Below are 17,200 nucleotides of genomic sequence, written 5' to 3' on the forward strand. Positions count from 1 at the left end.
TAATTATGAAAATTAAGATAATATCTCTTAAATTTAAGTTGGAATTATTTATTGCTTATTATCCTTTAAAAATATTTTTAATACATGTATTATACTAACTCACAAGTTTGTAAGAATATTTGCTAATAAGACATAGTATTGTATTTATATATTGATGAGATTAAAAATTTATAGATTTTAAAAAAGAAAACTCTATTTCACAATATAATTATTGAGATCTTGTTTTTTCTTTTTTAATATTTCTATCTTTATTATGTTATTAAAATATTTTAAATATCTTTGTTTAAACATTCACTTATTCTTATTTTCAATAATTTACTTTTTACTACGTATTTTTAAAAAAAAAGTTTTATAAAACTTGTTAAAAGACACTTTATAATTAAAAGCCTATTTTGAAAGCTATGGTTCAAAAGACTTACTAAGATCCTTGCTTGGTGATGAAAAGTCTCTCTTTGAAAGCCTTTTCTTTTGGATGTAGAATAAAGTGCAAAAAAGCCATGAAATACACTAAAATATTCTTTTATTACAAATCTAAATATTTCAATCCACATCTTGATTTAAATATTTATGAAAAATATGATAAACTTGGTTTATTATTTTGATAGTTGTTTTAAGTATTTTTTTGATATAAATTTTCAATTTTCTCTAAACCACCACATCTTTGAGATGGACCCAATGGAAATTCCAAAGAACAAAACTAGTCATTTTTTATATTAAAAAAATTGCATTCCATCTCATTTTTTCGTCTTAAGGGCCTGAAGACTTGTTTTTCTAAGTATAAAGCCATCTCAAAGAGATTTCTTCATTTCAACTAATCAAATGGATAAAAAAATAAAATAAATGAAGACCTCTTGACTTGCCTGCTAGTTTTAAAGTGCATTTAAGTCCAAATGTGCAACAATCATCTTAATTAATTTGATGGTAGGATATGGCTTCTAACATAAGGGAGAATTTTTAACAACTTGAGAATAGTTTGTATTTGATAGTTGATTTTTTTGTCATTGATAATTTGGAAAATGACATGGTTTTACGAGATTCTGACTAAAATTGTACTACAAACTCAATCTTCTGATTGTATATTTGTAACTTGATTTTCGTATTTTATATTTTTGTTCTTGTTCTTGTTCTTGTTTTGTTTTGTTTTTTTTTTGTTTTGTTTTTTTTTTTAAATTCATAAAATGATACTCAAATTGTAATTTGAATATACTGGGACATTTTATAAAATATTCATGTTACTCTTTTTGTATGATGTTCTTTTATATTAGCTACATACATACATACATTTCATTTTATATGGGTGCAGGATATTGTAAAGCTAAAATTATAATTATGTCATTGTTCACGATTTTACATAATCATAAAGAAATGTGACAGGATTTTAATAATGTTCATTAGCTACAATCCAAACATTTTCACTGTATATGGGTGCGAAGTCTTCTATTGTTTGTATCACCAAAATACAATTCAATTTCTAGCCCTTGTATAATTTTTTTGAAGTATTTATGTTATAAAACTGAATTTCGAAATGTGACAATTTCGAGAAATTCGTCGATAACCTCCGCTAATTTTAGACACAACTACTGATGTGACGAACTAAAGTTGGAAGATTATGCGCACCGTCGCCAAATTCTCTCTAAATTTGGGGAGACGCCGACTAAATTTACCCAAGGATGGTGCCACCGAGGCGTGACACACATCGCGGGCAACTTCGTGGATCCCACCACGACCCGGCGTTCTGGACAGGGGGCGACTCGTCACCCGCCCCGTCATTCGGCCGGGCCACCCCCTGCCGCAACGGTCATGACAAGGGCGTGGGGGAAGTAGCCGTTCGGCCCCTTTGGAGTTTTGAAGAAGCGGGGCCAGTGATTTCCCATTGTCATTCGATTGCCACCTGCGTCCCAGCTCGCCGAGAGGTTACAGTGATTGTTTCGTGTGTTGTCTCGTGACGACGCTGGTGGTCTTGGTTGTGCGGAGGTGGCAGCGTGAGTTTATGCAAGCTTTAGATCGCTTGGTGTACTTGCGAGTGGTGAGGCCGCACGCAGGGTTGTTGAGGATGCGGATGTTGTGATCATGGTGTGCTGAATCGTATCTGTGAAGTGGGTTTGTCACTGTGACTGCTCTCGTTTAGGTGGGTAGTGGGGTGGGATTCAGGATTCGGTCATTGGATAATGGGGTCGATGGATTCAGCGTTTGGGGCTAACTCTGAGGGACGTTTCGAGCCGGATGACTTCTACGAGAGTTTTCTGGCGCCGAAATTCCATGATTTCACTGCGCCAGAGGAGCCCATTGACCCGGATGCTTACTTCCTGGGCAAGCCTGGTATGCGTCCGTTACTGTTTCCGTGGGTTCTAGACATGGCCCTGTCTTAGCATTGAAGCGCTTCAGTAAGTTGTGATGTGGAGCAAGATTGCTATGATCTTGGTAAGCGCAGATAGCAATAGGAAGTACGAAATTTGGGGTCCCACTTCGACAATTCTACATGGATATTTTTGATGGATTGGAATCGCTTCTGCATCTGCGATCTTAGCAACTGAATTTGTCCTCGACGATGAGCAGGGCTACTCAATAGATCAAAATCTCAGGGGTTTACGGTTGGTCGTTCCTTACGACGTTCATAGTGACATAACCAGCTGATCTGAGTGGTTGCGCAGGCATGTTGCCCAAAAAACCGGTATTTGAAGATGTGATGCCAAAGATTCAAAAGGTACACCATAATCATTGGATGGATTCATGCTGGCACTTTTAGGACCTGTGAAAGGTACTTGAACGGGGAAGAGTGACGCGAATTACCTGAACGAGTGCATGTCGGGGACTGGGTCGAGTTTAGTGGATTCACATTGTAGTTTGCGGTGCAGGATTCTTCCAAGGCTCTTCCAGGAATTCAACAGCAAGGACTTCCCCAGACTCCAGTTGCTGCAGAGAAGGGGGCTGTCAGGTTATTCCGAATCCTTCTTTTCATGCTGACTCCATGTATCATCTCATCTAGACATGCGTGGGAATCGTTCGAATCTAACCATTCTCACTGTCTACAGGAAATGTACTGTTATTGCCTAGATTGATGTATGGACTAGAACGGTGCAATGGTTGACTTGGTGCGTTGTCCCTGCAGTACCGGAAGCGCGAAGAAGACACTTATCCGAACAGCTTCAGGTTCGTTAACCCCATTGGCAAGCAAGAACATTAAAAATGGAAACAGTACATACAACAGTCCTGCACACCATCCAGCTCAGGAGAAGGCTGGGAATCAATCTCTGAAACCTACGTCCCTGGCCAAGAAAATGCAGACATGTGAGAATGATGATCCCAACTCTGATACACATGCTAACCACAGCGCTGACCATACCACTGCAAAGGTTGTCAAGTCAACACGAAAGGTTCCTGAAGACAAGCCAGCGATCACTCGTCAACGCAGCAAGAAGCTTCTGGAGGTGAAGCTTCCTGTAGGAGCTGGTGATGTGCAATCTGTACCGAAGAATTCCGGAGACTGTCTCCCTGCGAAGACCAGTGTCCAGAAGCAGACCTCCAGTGAGAAGGCGACCTCTAGGAAGGAAAGCCCTTCTAAATCATCGGGGACATCTAGCTCTGCGTCAGGGGTAGTGAAGGCCCTCAAACACAACGTTGCTCCTGCAGCTTGTTCACCGACAGGGAAGGACCACGGCCCATCAACTGCAGGGTGCAAAACACCTGCGAAAGACTCCGTGACACATCACCAGGACGTAAAGAAGGTAGCAGCTAGCGTTGAGGCTGCGGGGTCACCTTACAGTGGACACCACTGCAGGTCATCTAGATGCGCGGCCAATGACCCCAATCAATTATCTCCGGCACCATCACAGAAATACCTTGTTGCAAAGAAGGGCACGCCGGGTTCAATCAAAAGAATCTTGCCTAACTCTGCGAAAGTGGAAAAGTGCAACGAAGAGGTGAAATCTGACCGATCGACTCAGTCATCAGATGAGGCCCACAGTGAAGGTTCGGAGAGGGAATTGGGCTGCACGCATCTCACTTCCCAAGCTCATAAAATTGCTGTCGTGGACAGCCATGGCAGAGGCGGCTCTAAAGCCAATGGCCGCACAAAGGTGGCCTTAGAAGAAGTGTTTAAGAATATGGCCTTGGAGTCGGCCCCATCGTCTACCTCAGAGAAGCAGGCTACCAATGAGGCTATTGCCCAGTTGGAGGTCACTGAACTGAACAAGACAGACGACGGTGATTTCAAGGAGGTATCGCTAGTCGAAAATAGGAGTGATGTCGAGCCCGCGCATTCGCTACCTGCCCGGAATGGAACCGATGGTTCTGCCAATTCTGTGTCCTGTAATGACAAGGCAGCCAGCAGTCCCGAACCAGGCACGACGGCTAGTTCCTTAGATGTAGCTGATGCGCAGACGAACGCTAGGGGAATGGATCTGTTCCTGAAGTTGGCCAGCGAGAAAATAGACTGTTTGGACAGTGTTGATTTAAGTGCACTGGAGCTTTCACAGACCAAGCAAGGGAAGAAGAGGTAAGCCACCTCGGGTCTAGGCCCAGTTCAAATTATCGTAATTTTGTGAGATCCTCGAGTTGCATCCATTAAGTTGGTTCACGTTAAATGCCATCCCACTTTGCAACTTGCAGGAAGAGTGGTGAGCTGATGCCTGAAGGAGGAAGGAAGAGAGCGAACTTAGCCAAGGGAGTTGCGAGTAAAGTGCTGCCCAAACAGGTCAGTTGTTGCGGCCCTCTGAATCTACCACCAATTCCGTGACTGGCAAGGCTCGTTTGGATGACTTCTTTAAACCTGCGACTGAAAGAAAATCTTTGGTACTGCACCCCTCTGCCTTGTTTGACAAATTCACTTCTTCGTGTAGACTACTCAGGCTAAGGCGCCCGCATCTTCAAAGACACCCCAGCTCAAAATGCTCAAGATGAGGAGACTTTCAGTTGCTCGGAGGATTACCAACCCCCGAGTGACTAATCCACAGCCTTTCCGATTGCGGACACAGGTGAGTTAATTTTCATTCTCCCAATATCTCTCACCTGTCGCGTCGATGTCATACTCCATCGTACATGTGGTGGATTGCGCTGTAGGATGTCTCTCAATTATCAATTTTTCCGTGCAGGAACGAGGGGCAGTCAAGGAAGAGCAATTCAGAAAGAAGGTTGAGGAATACAAGGCTGCCAAGGAAGGTTTTCATTCCGCGTTTCAAGGACTTGCAGCCGTAGAACCAAGGGTTAGAACTTGACCTAACATACACCACGAACCTTGCAATGTATTTCAGATTATAAGTGCCTAAGAGCACCGTGATACTGGCTCGTAGGTGTGGTGCATGCTGTGTGTGTAGCACCTTCTAACCTAGTTTCTTGCGAATGAAACCTTCTCATGAGACCTTTTCTATCGAGTGTCTGTCCACTACCAAGATCTGTTGTATGACTGTGGCAACTCTTGATACAGATCCCAGGAAAATTTCTAAAAACTGGCAGTACTCATGTGTTTTCTGCTAAACGAGCAGAAGTTGCGAGCAAGGTAGGATTTTCGTCCGTGTTTCGATAAATTCCTCGCTAACATCTAACAGTGCCCTGTTAATTTTTCGATGCACCCATTCCATTACCCTGGTTGTGTGATTATGAGCGTGGTACATGATGTTTTCGCAGGATGATAAGGCTGTAGAAGGCAAGACACAGAAGCCTACGAGTGTTCCAGTCCTAAAACCCCCTGTTTTCAACTACCCGTTCAAGCCACATAGGTGAGTGCACAGTACTGTTTCCACCTGCTTTCAAGTGATCTATGTTCCTCTCCATAATCTATTCCATCGCTTCAGGACATCCTGTTCATTTTGTTGACGCTCCCGGGTTAAGACAGTGACCTATCACCTGTTAATGCAGATCCACTAAGAAGCTTACAGTGCCACAAGACCCCAAATTCCATACTGTGAGAAGGGCCTCTCCGTCGGGCGTAGCAGTGCCTGCACAAGCGTAGCAGCTCGCGTAGAAGACGTCCTCTCAGTTTTGTTCATTGAGCCTAACCTGCCAATACGCTATTGACATAGTAGGTAGATGTAGTTAACCTGTATATTAGCACCATTCATTTTCAATGACATGACCTTGTTGTCTATCAAGTTTCCCTTCCACGCGTTGTCAAAAGTGCCTAAACCGTTTTTGTAAATCCTCCTGTTTCTTACTACTCTTGCTTCGCATTAAGTTCTGCACCAGAACTGTATAATTTTCCACCATGTGATTGTTATAATCCAGTCAATTGACTTATCAGTCGTACCAAGAACCCTGTCAGTACTTACCTGCTGCTGACTGCCACAATCTGTTGCGTAAAATGTGACCAAAGCGACTGAAAAGCCGACTTTTTCCCCCTTACTTCAGTCCGCACCTATCTCCCTGAAAGAGGTGGAACTGCAATTTTAGTCATGCAACCACAGCCCAGTCACTATCTTCATTCTATATTCCCTTAGCATCATCGTGCCGACTTCAATTAAATTTCATTACCGTTTAATTTCGTTAATGACATGAGCTAGCATAGCGGATGTATCCCTCTTTGTGCTTGTGCAAAACCTGATGTGACTACCAAAATTTACAACATTGCGAAAACAGGTTCTGCGTGCAGAATATGATGTTATAGGTGTACTGTCAAACCGACGTTCAACTCTACTTTCATGTATCCACTACGTCAGTGACAAATTGTAGGATTAGATATGGCAAACACAAATATTGATTAAGTATGTATCTCTATCACCAACCGCTAACTCGCTACAAATCGCAGCAACTTCCCGAGGAGCACTATGAGTACGATTGATCTGCTCACACGGGTGAACGGTGTCATCAAAAAGTATGAAAAATATGATACAGACAATATCAGAGGACCAGAAATTGCTAGCCACGATTACTTTCTAAGGCTTTATAAGAGTATTGAAGATGACCTAAATGGTGCCTTGAAGGTAAATGTTTACCCTAACCAATTGCTAACATCCTATACTCAAGAATGTTAGGATTCAGTCTTGAAGATTAGTGGGAACCTTACGATTAAACGAAAGGCGTTTTTTTATTCCTTTCAATATTTCCAATCTTCAAATCAATAGACTGCAAGAGCTCCACCAATATGTTGTTCAAATGCTTCGTTCAATCTGAAATGTGTGCCCAATCAGAGTTTGACGAAAGACTGCGAAATACTGTAGTTGAAGAATGACAACCTCGTTTCCTCGTCTACTGTGTTTTCACGAAATCTTGCAGGAGCCGCACTATAAACTGACCTTGCGAAGGCACTGTATGTAGAAAGCTGCCGAGGCGGAGTCTGAAAAAAACCGAGCTGTCATAGCCACACTCAATGCGGATCTCCGTCGGACCAAAGCTGCATTGCGCAGCGAGCTTCCGAAGCTCCACAAGCTTGCCGCGAAGAAGGTAAGGCTCTATCTCACGATGCTTTGCTAATGTCATTAGGAGCAACCATTGTATCAACGGATGGTTCTTACGTAGAAAGTGGACGTACGGAAGCCTTACTCTTCAACCCTACAACCTCCGTCGCCTCGTACATTCCAGGCAATGCTCGTAATCACGAGGCATCGCCCACTCTAACCAACTCTCATGTCAACATTTCACCGTGGAGGCTTTGAATCATAAACGTGACTTTCAGGCTTTGTTGGACTGGATGTTTCTACCCCTACCACACTTCAATCCTCTGCTGCTGTTGTTGGATGCTCATCCGTAGGTGAAAGGGGTACCACCAGAGGAAATTCTTACTCGACCCAACATGGCGTTAGCCTTATCTGCCAGAATTGAGGAAGTTCCAGATGGGGTCAGCGTAAGCAAGAAGAAAGTCGCCAAGGGCACGCCCCTTGAGATAAAAATCGATAACTACAGCCCCGGTGAGGCAACTAATTAATTAGTTACAGAACCATACTTGTACATTGCACGGCACAGACTGTTCCATATGTCATGTTACTTGGAATTGTAACTCGGCAAATCACAGCCGACGCTAATTCAATGAAGATTACGTGTTCTGGCCTTCATTGAAATTCAGGGGAGGGAAATAGCAAATGCTGTACAGAAAGCTTGTTGAAGCTGCTGAACCTAATTATGGTTGTGGAATTGATCTAACGAGGCGATCTCGTTCCTCATGTGACAGAGGACATTCTTCGGCAAGGCGTCAAAGATCATTCCGTTGAGTCGAAGGGTTTTCAAGAGGAGTTTGAGACTCGTAGGAAAAAGCAGGTTATAACTATCCACAAGGCAGGCAGTGTTGAATTCAATAGAAGGATTTGTTGACGTTGTTTGGGATCGACGCATAGCCTCTGCTAGCAACAGTGAAAAGTAGTCGTTCTCCCCGCTGTAAAAAGAAGAATCCCTCCCGATGTCATCTTCTGAGTCAGTTCGATTCATTTTCGGCGTGCAATGCTTGCTCTGCACAATGCTGCAGGATGAAGGATTTATGGCGATAGAGCAGGGCTTAAACACCCTCAAGGATATGGCTCAAGACATTGGTGAGGTAAGAAATGTGCTCACTCCATTTATGTGCGTTTTCTCTGCCGATGATAGCTCACCAAATTCCTGTTTTCAATTTCTTTACAAATAGAAGTACCAAAACATACCAAATTCACTGGGAATTCTCATCTTCTTACAGCGTGATTCATCATTTGCCTGATCAAGAAGTGGAAAAGAAACGCTCAGACCTAAAAAATATGATGAGTTTTGCTTGTGCACATAGTAGATGAAGCGTGGGTCCTATGCAAATTCTGAACAAGTTTTCAATTAGTAGCTAAGTTGAGAAACAAATTGTAGCCCACTCGTGATAAAACTCAGGATATCCAGAAGTAAAAAACAACTGTAGGGGCTTAACTACCCTAGTGCTGCGAGTTTGTGAGCTTAATATCTTCTCCCACGCAAGATGTCGTTCCGTGGGACCTCTTCACTCCCGACAGGTTTGTGGCAATTGACAACAGAAGGCTGGAAGTGCAGGAATTGAACAAGCAAGAACAGCTAGTGGACGAAGCAGACTCCAAGATTGACAAAGCAGGCTCAGATTTGAAGTCCACGAACTCCAGACTCAAAGAGAGCCTGACAGCGGTAACTGTACAAGTCATTGACACACTGTTATCTCTGCCATTGTCACGTCTCCCAGATTCTGCAACTCTCTCTCTCTCCCTCTCTCTGTGGTCTTGCAGCCTGACGCCACACCATGCATTCAAATGGTCACCAGCACTATACATGTTCAAAACGGTGACTGAAAAACCACCCCTCAAACCTATTCACTACTCCACAGGGAGTTTTGTTTGCCAGTAACTGAAGTGAATGTGAGCTCTGTGCGTACATGTGAGAGTGATGAGGATCCAATGAAGTCTACCTTGAGTGTTGCCTTGCAGATGAGGTCAAGTCGCAATTTCTGCGTTGATGTTACACTGCTGGTAATTATCTTGGGCATCGCTGCGTATCTTTACAAGTTTGTCCCGGCCTTCTCTTGGATGTTGCATCCCCCTTTGCATCTCACCCATTGTTGTGAGCTTGAACTGAACTTTGCAGTTTTGAAGCTTGACTGAGAGCTTGCAATGGTTCCATGCTTTTACAACATTCATGTCCTTGGAGCTCTCCCATTGCTAGTGTGCTTGAAGTGTGTTCCTTGCTTGATTGTTTTGTTGTGAGTAAACTCACTCTCTCTTGTGCTGCTTCATGGATTTGCAGGGCACTGAAGAAGTGACAGCTTGGTTGGTGACAAATTTGCAGGTGTTGCAGCATTTGGTTCAGCAGCACCACATGGACTTGCTTTGCTCATGTTTGCATGTGCCTTCTAACCCACCTAGACTATCATCTCATACTCCTGGTGTGAGAATATGAGTAAACTGAGGATTCTGTAGCAAGTTCTAATATTTCATATTATGTGATAATATCGTGGTTTTGTGAAACTCGCTTAGAGACTAAGGATTTTCTAAAATTAAGGTTTTCTTCAAACAATGAATTAAGGTGAATATGACATTGATGGAGTGTGAGTCACAAGGTTAAGGGGAAGATGGAGAAGCTATAATTGACCATTTTTTGGTTATACCAATTTGCTATTTTGTAGTCGTCCTTAAATCAGTTCTTCTTGCTCTCAAAAATGATGTTTGTCATTTTTGGGGGTTCTGTTTTCTTTTTCATATATTTTCTATGGAAAATTTAAGGCTGCCATTTTTAATGTTAAGCCACAGTGAAAAAATTGTATAATTCTGTTGGTTTGATTGGAAAGTGACTATACAATTTAATAAAAATATGTGGTCTTTTACACAAGATGCCATGAATATTTTAGGTGTTGCTAATGCCACTTTAATTTTTGCTATTATCACCACAATCAGTCACTTATATGACATATTTTTTTTTGACCCTTAAAATGTTAATATTTCTATGTACATTGAATAATAATAAAAAATAGTTGTGATGATACAAGCAAAAACTTTGGTGGCATTAGCAATATTCATATTTGTTTGTTATTTTGGTCTTTGTAGTATGAAATTTAGTGATAGAAAATATGAAACAAAAGAAGTTTTTTACTTTACAATGTCTAATGTGTAAAATATATAAAGTAGTCATAAAGAATAAACATTCAAAAATTGGTCACATAGGAACCATCTTAGTTATAAATAAAACTTTTTAAATTAATAAAACTAATAGAGCATACACAATGTATGCATGTTTGTACAAATATTAAAAGATTAAATATCACTTTTAATCTTTAAAAAAATTATGAAAATAAATTATCAAAATTTATTGCATTTTATTAGCAATTTTTTTATGACTAAAATCTTTGTAATATTTATTAAAAATTTAATTACCTTTTGTTTGTATTCAGAACTTTAAATTTTTAAAATAAGATATTAATTTACTGAAAGTTAGTATAGGTATAAATTTGATTTTTTCAGCCAAATGCATGCATATTTATATTTATTGTCTAATTATTTCAATCTTGCAATTGTTTTTGTTTAGATTTTAAATAAATTTTTATAAATTCTTTATACAAAAAAAATATAATCACATAATATATCACTTCTATGTATTATTTTTTTTATTTGAAGAATTGTAGAATTTATGAAAAAAATATTAATTAACTTGAAATAATCCAAGTATTTTAAAATAATAAAAAATTATAATTTTAAAATTAAAATTTTGAAACATGTTATGAATATATTTTATTTTATATTATTTTATTTAATAATATATATTATTTTAATATAAAAAATATAATCAAATGTAATAAAACTTTAGATTCAATAAGCTATATTTTATTTTTATTCATAGTGTAATAAGATATTAAAGTTAATTTTTTAAAATTTTTATTAAGTTTAATTTTGTTTTAATTTTGTTTTAATTTTTGCTACTACCACGACAATCTAACATCTATTTTATGTCAACTTGAGCTTTGCTTTTACGAATATAACTTACCACCATTTTTGTTAATTGATCCACCTTATCTTAACCATCATTAAAAGAATGATTATTCCCAATTCCTACTCATTTCTAATCTCTACTTCTTCCATTCCAAGCTTTTTTCATTCTCAACTCTCATCTTTATCTTCTCTTCCCTCCTTCTCTCCAGTGTTTCCACTCAAAGATTTTGTCATTATATTTCAGATCATCAATGAGATGAACTTGCAGAATGCAAATTCTCGTCACATAATCTGCATTTGAAAAACTAATATACATCCAACAACCTCTATCTCTCTTTCTCTCTATGGTTGCACCATGTTTATGTATTTTTGCTTTCTTTCTTTCATTTTCTTTGTACTATTGCCATATAAGGAGCAATGTATTGTTCTTTCTTTCTTTCTAATAACAACCAAATTCTTTGTTAAGGACATGAATTCAAAGAAAGAAAATTTAATACACTATTGTGTAAGTTGAAAAGATTATAAAGTTAATCGAAGATGATAATATATTGAATAGAATCGCTATTGCAAAAGATAAGAAACTAAAAAGTCTTGAAATAAGGCTAATGACTAAGAAGGCATTGATAAGAGTGAAAAAGGCTTCATTCTTGCTTCTATATATACTATCTAACTAAAAACTACATGGCAATGTTCTATAGGACCTCCAACATGTGTTGACTTTGTAAGATACATGTCTTAACTTGCAAGATAAGTTTTTTTATATATGCTACATAATTAGATTGTTCCACAAGCTACTAATATATGTGACATATAGCTAATTTGTTGACTAAGTTTCTAACCTACCAATCTACTATAAACACATGTAAAGTCAAAGCCATATCTATAAAGCTTTTAAGAAGCTTTTCTAAAATATATTATGAAATTAATCTATTTTTACTTACTTTTATTTAATCATATAAGTAATTATTAGAGTAAATATTTATGTTTATGACATTATCCTTCCTTCTAGGAACGAATTCCATGAGGAGTGGTCAACATATATTGAAGAAATCCAAGATGTAGCAATATATTTGCTACATATTTTGATCCTTGTTTTCTTTGAAAATGGTTGATAGGTCCTCTCAGCCATTAATAGTGTCACATATTAAGATAGGAAGACCACCTTATTATTTAATCATTGTTGAAGTCTTCATAACTTGCTTCAATCATCCAAAAAGTTGTGACAATCACAATGTCTTATTTGGAAGTTTGTAAACGATAGCTCTAGAGTTGAATTTGTTGGTTGTTGGTTCTCTATCTTTTTAGTATTATAAATACATATAAACCATAAATAAAAATAAAAAATAGATTACTATCTTCTATGGATCTTGTTTCTTTTATAGCAAAGATTTAATATTCTTCATCTTTGTTTTGATGGATATTATCAATGAAAAGCCTCAATTCTCTTTATTGCACTTGTAAGATTCTTTGCTAACTTCTATTTGTGTTCATTAATATCATATCTGTACAAATGAACAAGATATTCTAACCTATTTTAGGAATGCCTTAAATTTAAGACTTCTTCTACCGCACTTTTGATTATTATCTACTTCTATAGGAAGAGATGGCATTTTTTTTTTTCCAAGATATTTCAAAATAAGATTGAATATTCTTAAAGATCTAAAATCCTTCCAATCTATAGCAATATAAATCCTATCATAAAGTAGGAAAAAATAGACCAAAATAAAATTGAACAAAATTAAATAAAATTAAATATAAAAGACAAAAAAAAGCAAGAAAAAATAGAATAGAATAAAATAAAAAATAAAAACCAAACTTTATCAAGAAAAGGGATCAAAGCCATATTTGACCAAATACTTCAAATGGCCTCTTTTAGTCTTATTTATATATTATCCAACCATTTTGAAACTTTTTAGAATGTCCCTAATAGTGGGCCTATCAAAATAATTGCCCTTCTAGAAGGTTCTAGAGGTGGATCCTACTTTGATAACCGCCCTTAATTCTTTCAGGATGTTTTATGGTAGATTCCATATGAACCACCAACTAATTCTAATTCTAAAAACTTCTAGAAACTTTCTAAAAATAGCATCTATTATCTATCTCTATATATTAATAATATAATTATGTTATTTATGCATTGTTATAGTTAATTTTCTTTTATTAATGTAAAATGCTCTCGTTTCACTCTTGATGGTACTTCTAAATTATTTCTTGACAATGGATGAGATTTTGTACAAGTTTTTATATTGCATCATAAATGGGATAGCCTATATAAAAGACCTTGTATTGAAGTTGCAGACATCTATTGCCATCACAAAAGTACCAATGCTCCACAATTTTGTCACCGAAAAACTCTAGTAAATCTCCTCCAAAAAATTCATGTGAATGTCCTTCTTCTCAGTTCCATTTCTTGCATACTATAGCTTATTAGAAAATTAACAACACAATCTAAGTTCTTTCAAAGTTTTAGAAATAGAAAAAGAAAATACAAGAAATGGCATAGAAATCCCTAAAAAGTCTTAAATCTTACTGCTTGAAAACTCCAACGACCTTCTTTTACAAATTCATATAGTTTCCCCTCTTCATAGCTCTATTTCTTGTGTAGTATAGCTTTTCAGAAAACTAATAATACAATCTAGCTTTCTTCTAATTTTCAAAAAAAAAAGATAAAAATTTCGTAAGTGGCCTTCAAAATCCCGAACTAGGCTTGAATCTCATTCTTTCCAAAATTTCCAACAGCCTTTCTTTCCCTTCCTTTTGACCTTAGCCCCCTCTTCCAAAAATTGAAAATCCTTGATGCCAAAAATCCTTATTCCTAATATTTTCTCAATATCTATCTTGAATCATTATAAGGTTGGATATTTATCCTAAAAGACAATACCTTCAAGCTCAAATAATCCATTCAAGAAAAAAATTTTATATTCTAAATTTTATGTAAATTTATAAATGTATTAATATTATATTCTTTTTTTTTTCTTATAAATAAAATTAATTACCCTCTAAATATCTTTAATGCACTTAAATTAAGTGCATCACAACAATAGGCTTTGCGATGATTTGAAATAAGTATTAACATGAAATACTTCAAGTTCTTATGATTTGTATACATATTGATTAGACTAAAAGCACCTTCTAGATAATGATAAAATTCTTAAAATGAATCCACAATTGCAAGAAGTTCTTTGTCATAGATTTCATATTTAATTTCAATTGCTCAAAATTTTTTAGAATGAAAAGCTATTAGATAGAGCTTTTCATCTATTTCCATTTGTTATAAAACACCTATAGCAAAATCTAATGCATTTGATTCTACAAAGAAAACCTTCAAAAAGTCGACACATTCTAAGATTGGTATAATAATAAATGTTGTCTTCAAGGCTTTGAAAGATGCTTCAACTTCTTTGCTTTATTTAATTTTGTCTTTATATATGAGGCATGTAAGAAGAACTGCCACTTGAGAAAAGTTCTTGATGAAGATTCGGTAATAATTAGCAAATTTTAAAAAATATTATACATCTTTAATTTTTTTTGGGATCTTTTAATCCATGATAGTTTGGACCTTCATAGGATCTATTAAAAGACCATTTTTTGAAATAATATATCCTAAAAAGTCAACTTAAATAGTATGAAATATATACTTTTTTATTTTGGTATATAATCTTGTATTTTTTAATTTTTGTAACACACAAAAAATATGAAATTTATGCTCTTTTATATTCTTAGAGTAGATCAAGATGTCACCTAAATAATAGATGATAAAATCATTAAGAAACTTGCTAAAGATATCATTCATTAGATATTAAAAAGTAATTGATGCATTTATGAGTCCAAAAGGCATGACATTATATTTGAAATGCCCAAACCTAGTTTAAAATGTAGTTTTTTTTATTTGTCTCTATTTTTAATCTATACCAGATTATATGCTTTTTGTAGATCTATTTTTGAATAGATATTTTCTTGATTCAATTAAATAAAAAGTCTTAAAATCAAAGATAGATGATACCTATTTTAGATAGTGATTTTGTTAAGTCCTCAATAATCCATACAAATTTGGAGAAATCCATCTTTTTTCTTCACAAATAAGATAAGAACTCTACTTAGACATTTAGAATAGTATATGAAGTTCTTAGCCAAATTTTCATAGATGTATTCTTTGAATGCAACCAACTTGTTCTTTGATAGGCTATAAATTGGCTCAAATGGTAGTTGAGCTCTTTCTTGAAGATCGATGGAACAATCTTAAAGATGATGCTTTGAAAGAATATATGTATTTTTCTTTTCAAAGACATCTTGATAATCTTAGTATTTGTTTCACATGCTACTTAAAATCTTTTTTTCATTAATAATAGGTATAGCATATATAAAAAAAGTTGATACTTTTTTTGTAGCATGCATAAAGGTTCTTTTATTTACTAATAATGATTTAAATATATCAATCTTATAGATTTCTATTTGCTAAGTAAAATTTTGAATCTAAACTATGGAAAAAATCAAGATTGTGAGAAATCTAATCTATTTAAAGGTTATATCTTTCTAATAATGATAATCCTAAAATAATTAGATTAAAAAAAAATCTAATTATATTAAATATTATTAAACTATTATGACTACTACTTGCTATTTTTATAATAATAATTTTATATATAACATCTCCAAAAGATAATATAAAACTTTTTAATACTTCTACCTACCTAAATTTGATTTTCTTTATTAAGAATATATCTCATTTTTTAACAAAGTTTATGTCTATAAAACATGCTAAGTCTCCTTAATCTAATAAAGCTAAGACTTTGTCATTCTTTGGTCCTAAACAAAATTCTACTATAAAATAAGGTCATGGATCTATAGAAAGAATATGACCTTTATTAGGAGTTGCATAAGATTTCAGCCACACAATCTCTATTATAGTTGGAAAGACTCATTTTTCAACACATCGTCTTCTTTGGCAACCATACTCTTCATTTTGTGATTGTATTGCTTCTTTGGACAATATTGAATAATGTTCTTGGATTCTCCACAATACAGGCATAAACTTTCTTGACAAAGACGAGTCTCTTTTTGCTTAGTAAGAAGTTTAAAATATACCATATCAATTTACATTGGTTTCAATCTTGTTGAATTAGTTTCTAAAAACTTAAGAATTTTTTTCATTACTTGTTTTCTTCTTCTTCACTCAAATCTTTGTTTTTAATATCTTTCAAATAATCAATTGTTGTATGTAATAGCTTGAGTAATAAATTTTTCCAAAGATCATATTTTTAACATTATCAATAATAAATCTTTGACTTGGTCTTTTAATCCAAATCAAAATTACTTAGTAAGGGCTTTGTCATTCTAGTCTATATTGCAAGTAAGGTTTTAGAATTCAGCAATATATATGGTAGCTAATTATGATCTTTGTTATAAAGATAAGAGTTTCGTCATTACTACTCTTTTTTGATCATTTTTTCCAAATGTGGCCATAAACACTTCTAGAAATGAATTCAAATCAAAAAAGAGTCATAAATATCTTTCCATCAAATGTACAAACCAAAAAAGAATACTTTTAAATAGAAGTATATCTATGAATCTAACTTTACTAAATCTATTAAGATATTGGAAGAGATGCAACCTTAGATAGAACTTGACTTGTTGAAAAAATCCTTGAAATTTTGACCTTATTTTATCAAACTTCTTGGGCATATTAATCTTTGTTTCTATTGTACTTATAGAAGCAAAACTTCATGGATTTGATTGTAAGGTTGATCTACTTACTTTCTTTAATTACACAACTTCTTAACGTGGATTCTAAATTTCTTCCATAGAAATAAGATTAATGTTTCTTTGATTGGCATTGGTGATGCATAAAATTTCTATTCTAAGAGTACTAATAAGTT

General features: G+C 35.6%; 2 protein-coding genes and 1 long non-coding RNA gene across 10 annotated transcripts; 2 read left to right on the plus strand and 1 right to left on the minus strand.

Moving 5' to 3' along the window:
• The first annotated feature begins 1,850 nt into the window (after positions 1-1,850).
• LOC112284014 (uncharacterized) lies at positions 1,851-6,096 on the plus strand. Of its 2 annotated transcripts, none has more exons than XM_090251426.1 (10): positions 1,851-2,319; positions 2,652-2,704; positions 2,856-2,935; positions 3,110-4,495; positions 4,609-4,693; positions 4,848-4,973; positions 5,091-5,201; positions 5,423-5,494; positions 5,623-5,714; positions 5,854-6,096. In XM_090251426.1, the coding sequence occupies exons 1-10, from the start codon at positions 2,169-2,171 to the stop codon at positions 5,945-5,947; spliced, it is 2,250 nt and encodes a 749-aa protein (XP_090107552.1). In that variant the 5' UTR covers positions 1,851-2,168; the 3' UTR covers positions 5,948-6,096. The 2 variants fall into 2 exon arrangements, with proteins under 2 accessions (XP_090107552.1, XP_024379239.1); XM_024523471.3 differs by having other exon boundaries at positions 1,852-2,319; positions 4,839-4,973.
• On the minus strand, positions 3,165-7,249 carry LOC149989187 (uncharacterized). Its single transcript, XR_016503453.1, has 2 exons — positions 6,998-7,249; positions 3,165-6,773 (listed from the first exon to the last, which is right to left on the minus strand). It is a non-coding gene; the product is annotated as an uncharacterized LOC149989187 (long non-coding RNA).
• Positions 6,235-10,163, plus strand: LOC112284015 (syntaxin-71). 7 transcript variants are annotated; one of them, XM_024523476.3, is made up of 9 exons: positions 6,459-6,598; positions 6,740-6,914; positions 7,249-7,374; positions 7,682-7,838; positions 8,099-8,184; positions 8,390-8,458; positions 8,929-9,036; positions 9,333-9,409; positions 9,649-10,163. In XM_024523476.3, exons 2-9 carry the CDS (start codon positions 6,759-6,761, stop codon positions 9,662-9,664), a joined length of 795 nt encoding a protein of 264 aa, XP_024379244.1. In that variant the 5' UTR covers positions 6,459-6,598; positions 6,740-6,758; the 3' UTR covers positions 9,665-10,163. The 7 variants fall into 7 exon arrangements, 5 of the variants coding, with proteins under 5 accessions (XP_090107553.1, XP_024379244.1, XP_024379242.1 ...); XM_024523474.3 differs by having other exon boundaries at positions 9,333-9,374; XR_002970279.2 differs by having other exon boundaries at positions 8,929-9,374; positions 9,649-9,756.
• Positions 10,164-17,200: the final 7,037 nt, after the last annotated feature.

The sequence above is a fragment of the Physcomitrium patens genome, chromosome 6 (assembly GCF_059467195.1).
Source record: "Physcomitrium patens ecotype Gransden chromosome 6, ASM5946719v1, whole genome shotgun sequence".
Taxonomy (NCBI): domain Eukaryota; kingdom Viridiplantae; phylum Streptophyta; class Bryopsida; order Funariales; family Funariaceae; genus Physcomitrium; species Physcomitrium patens.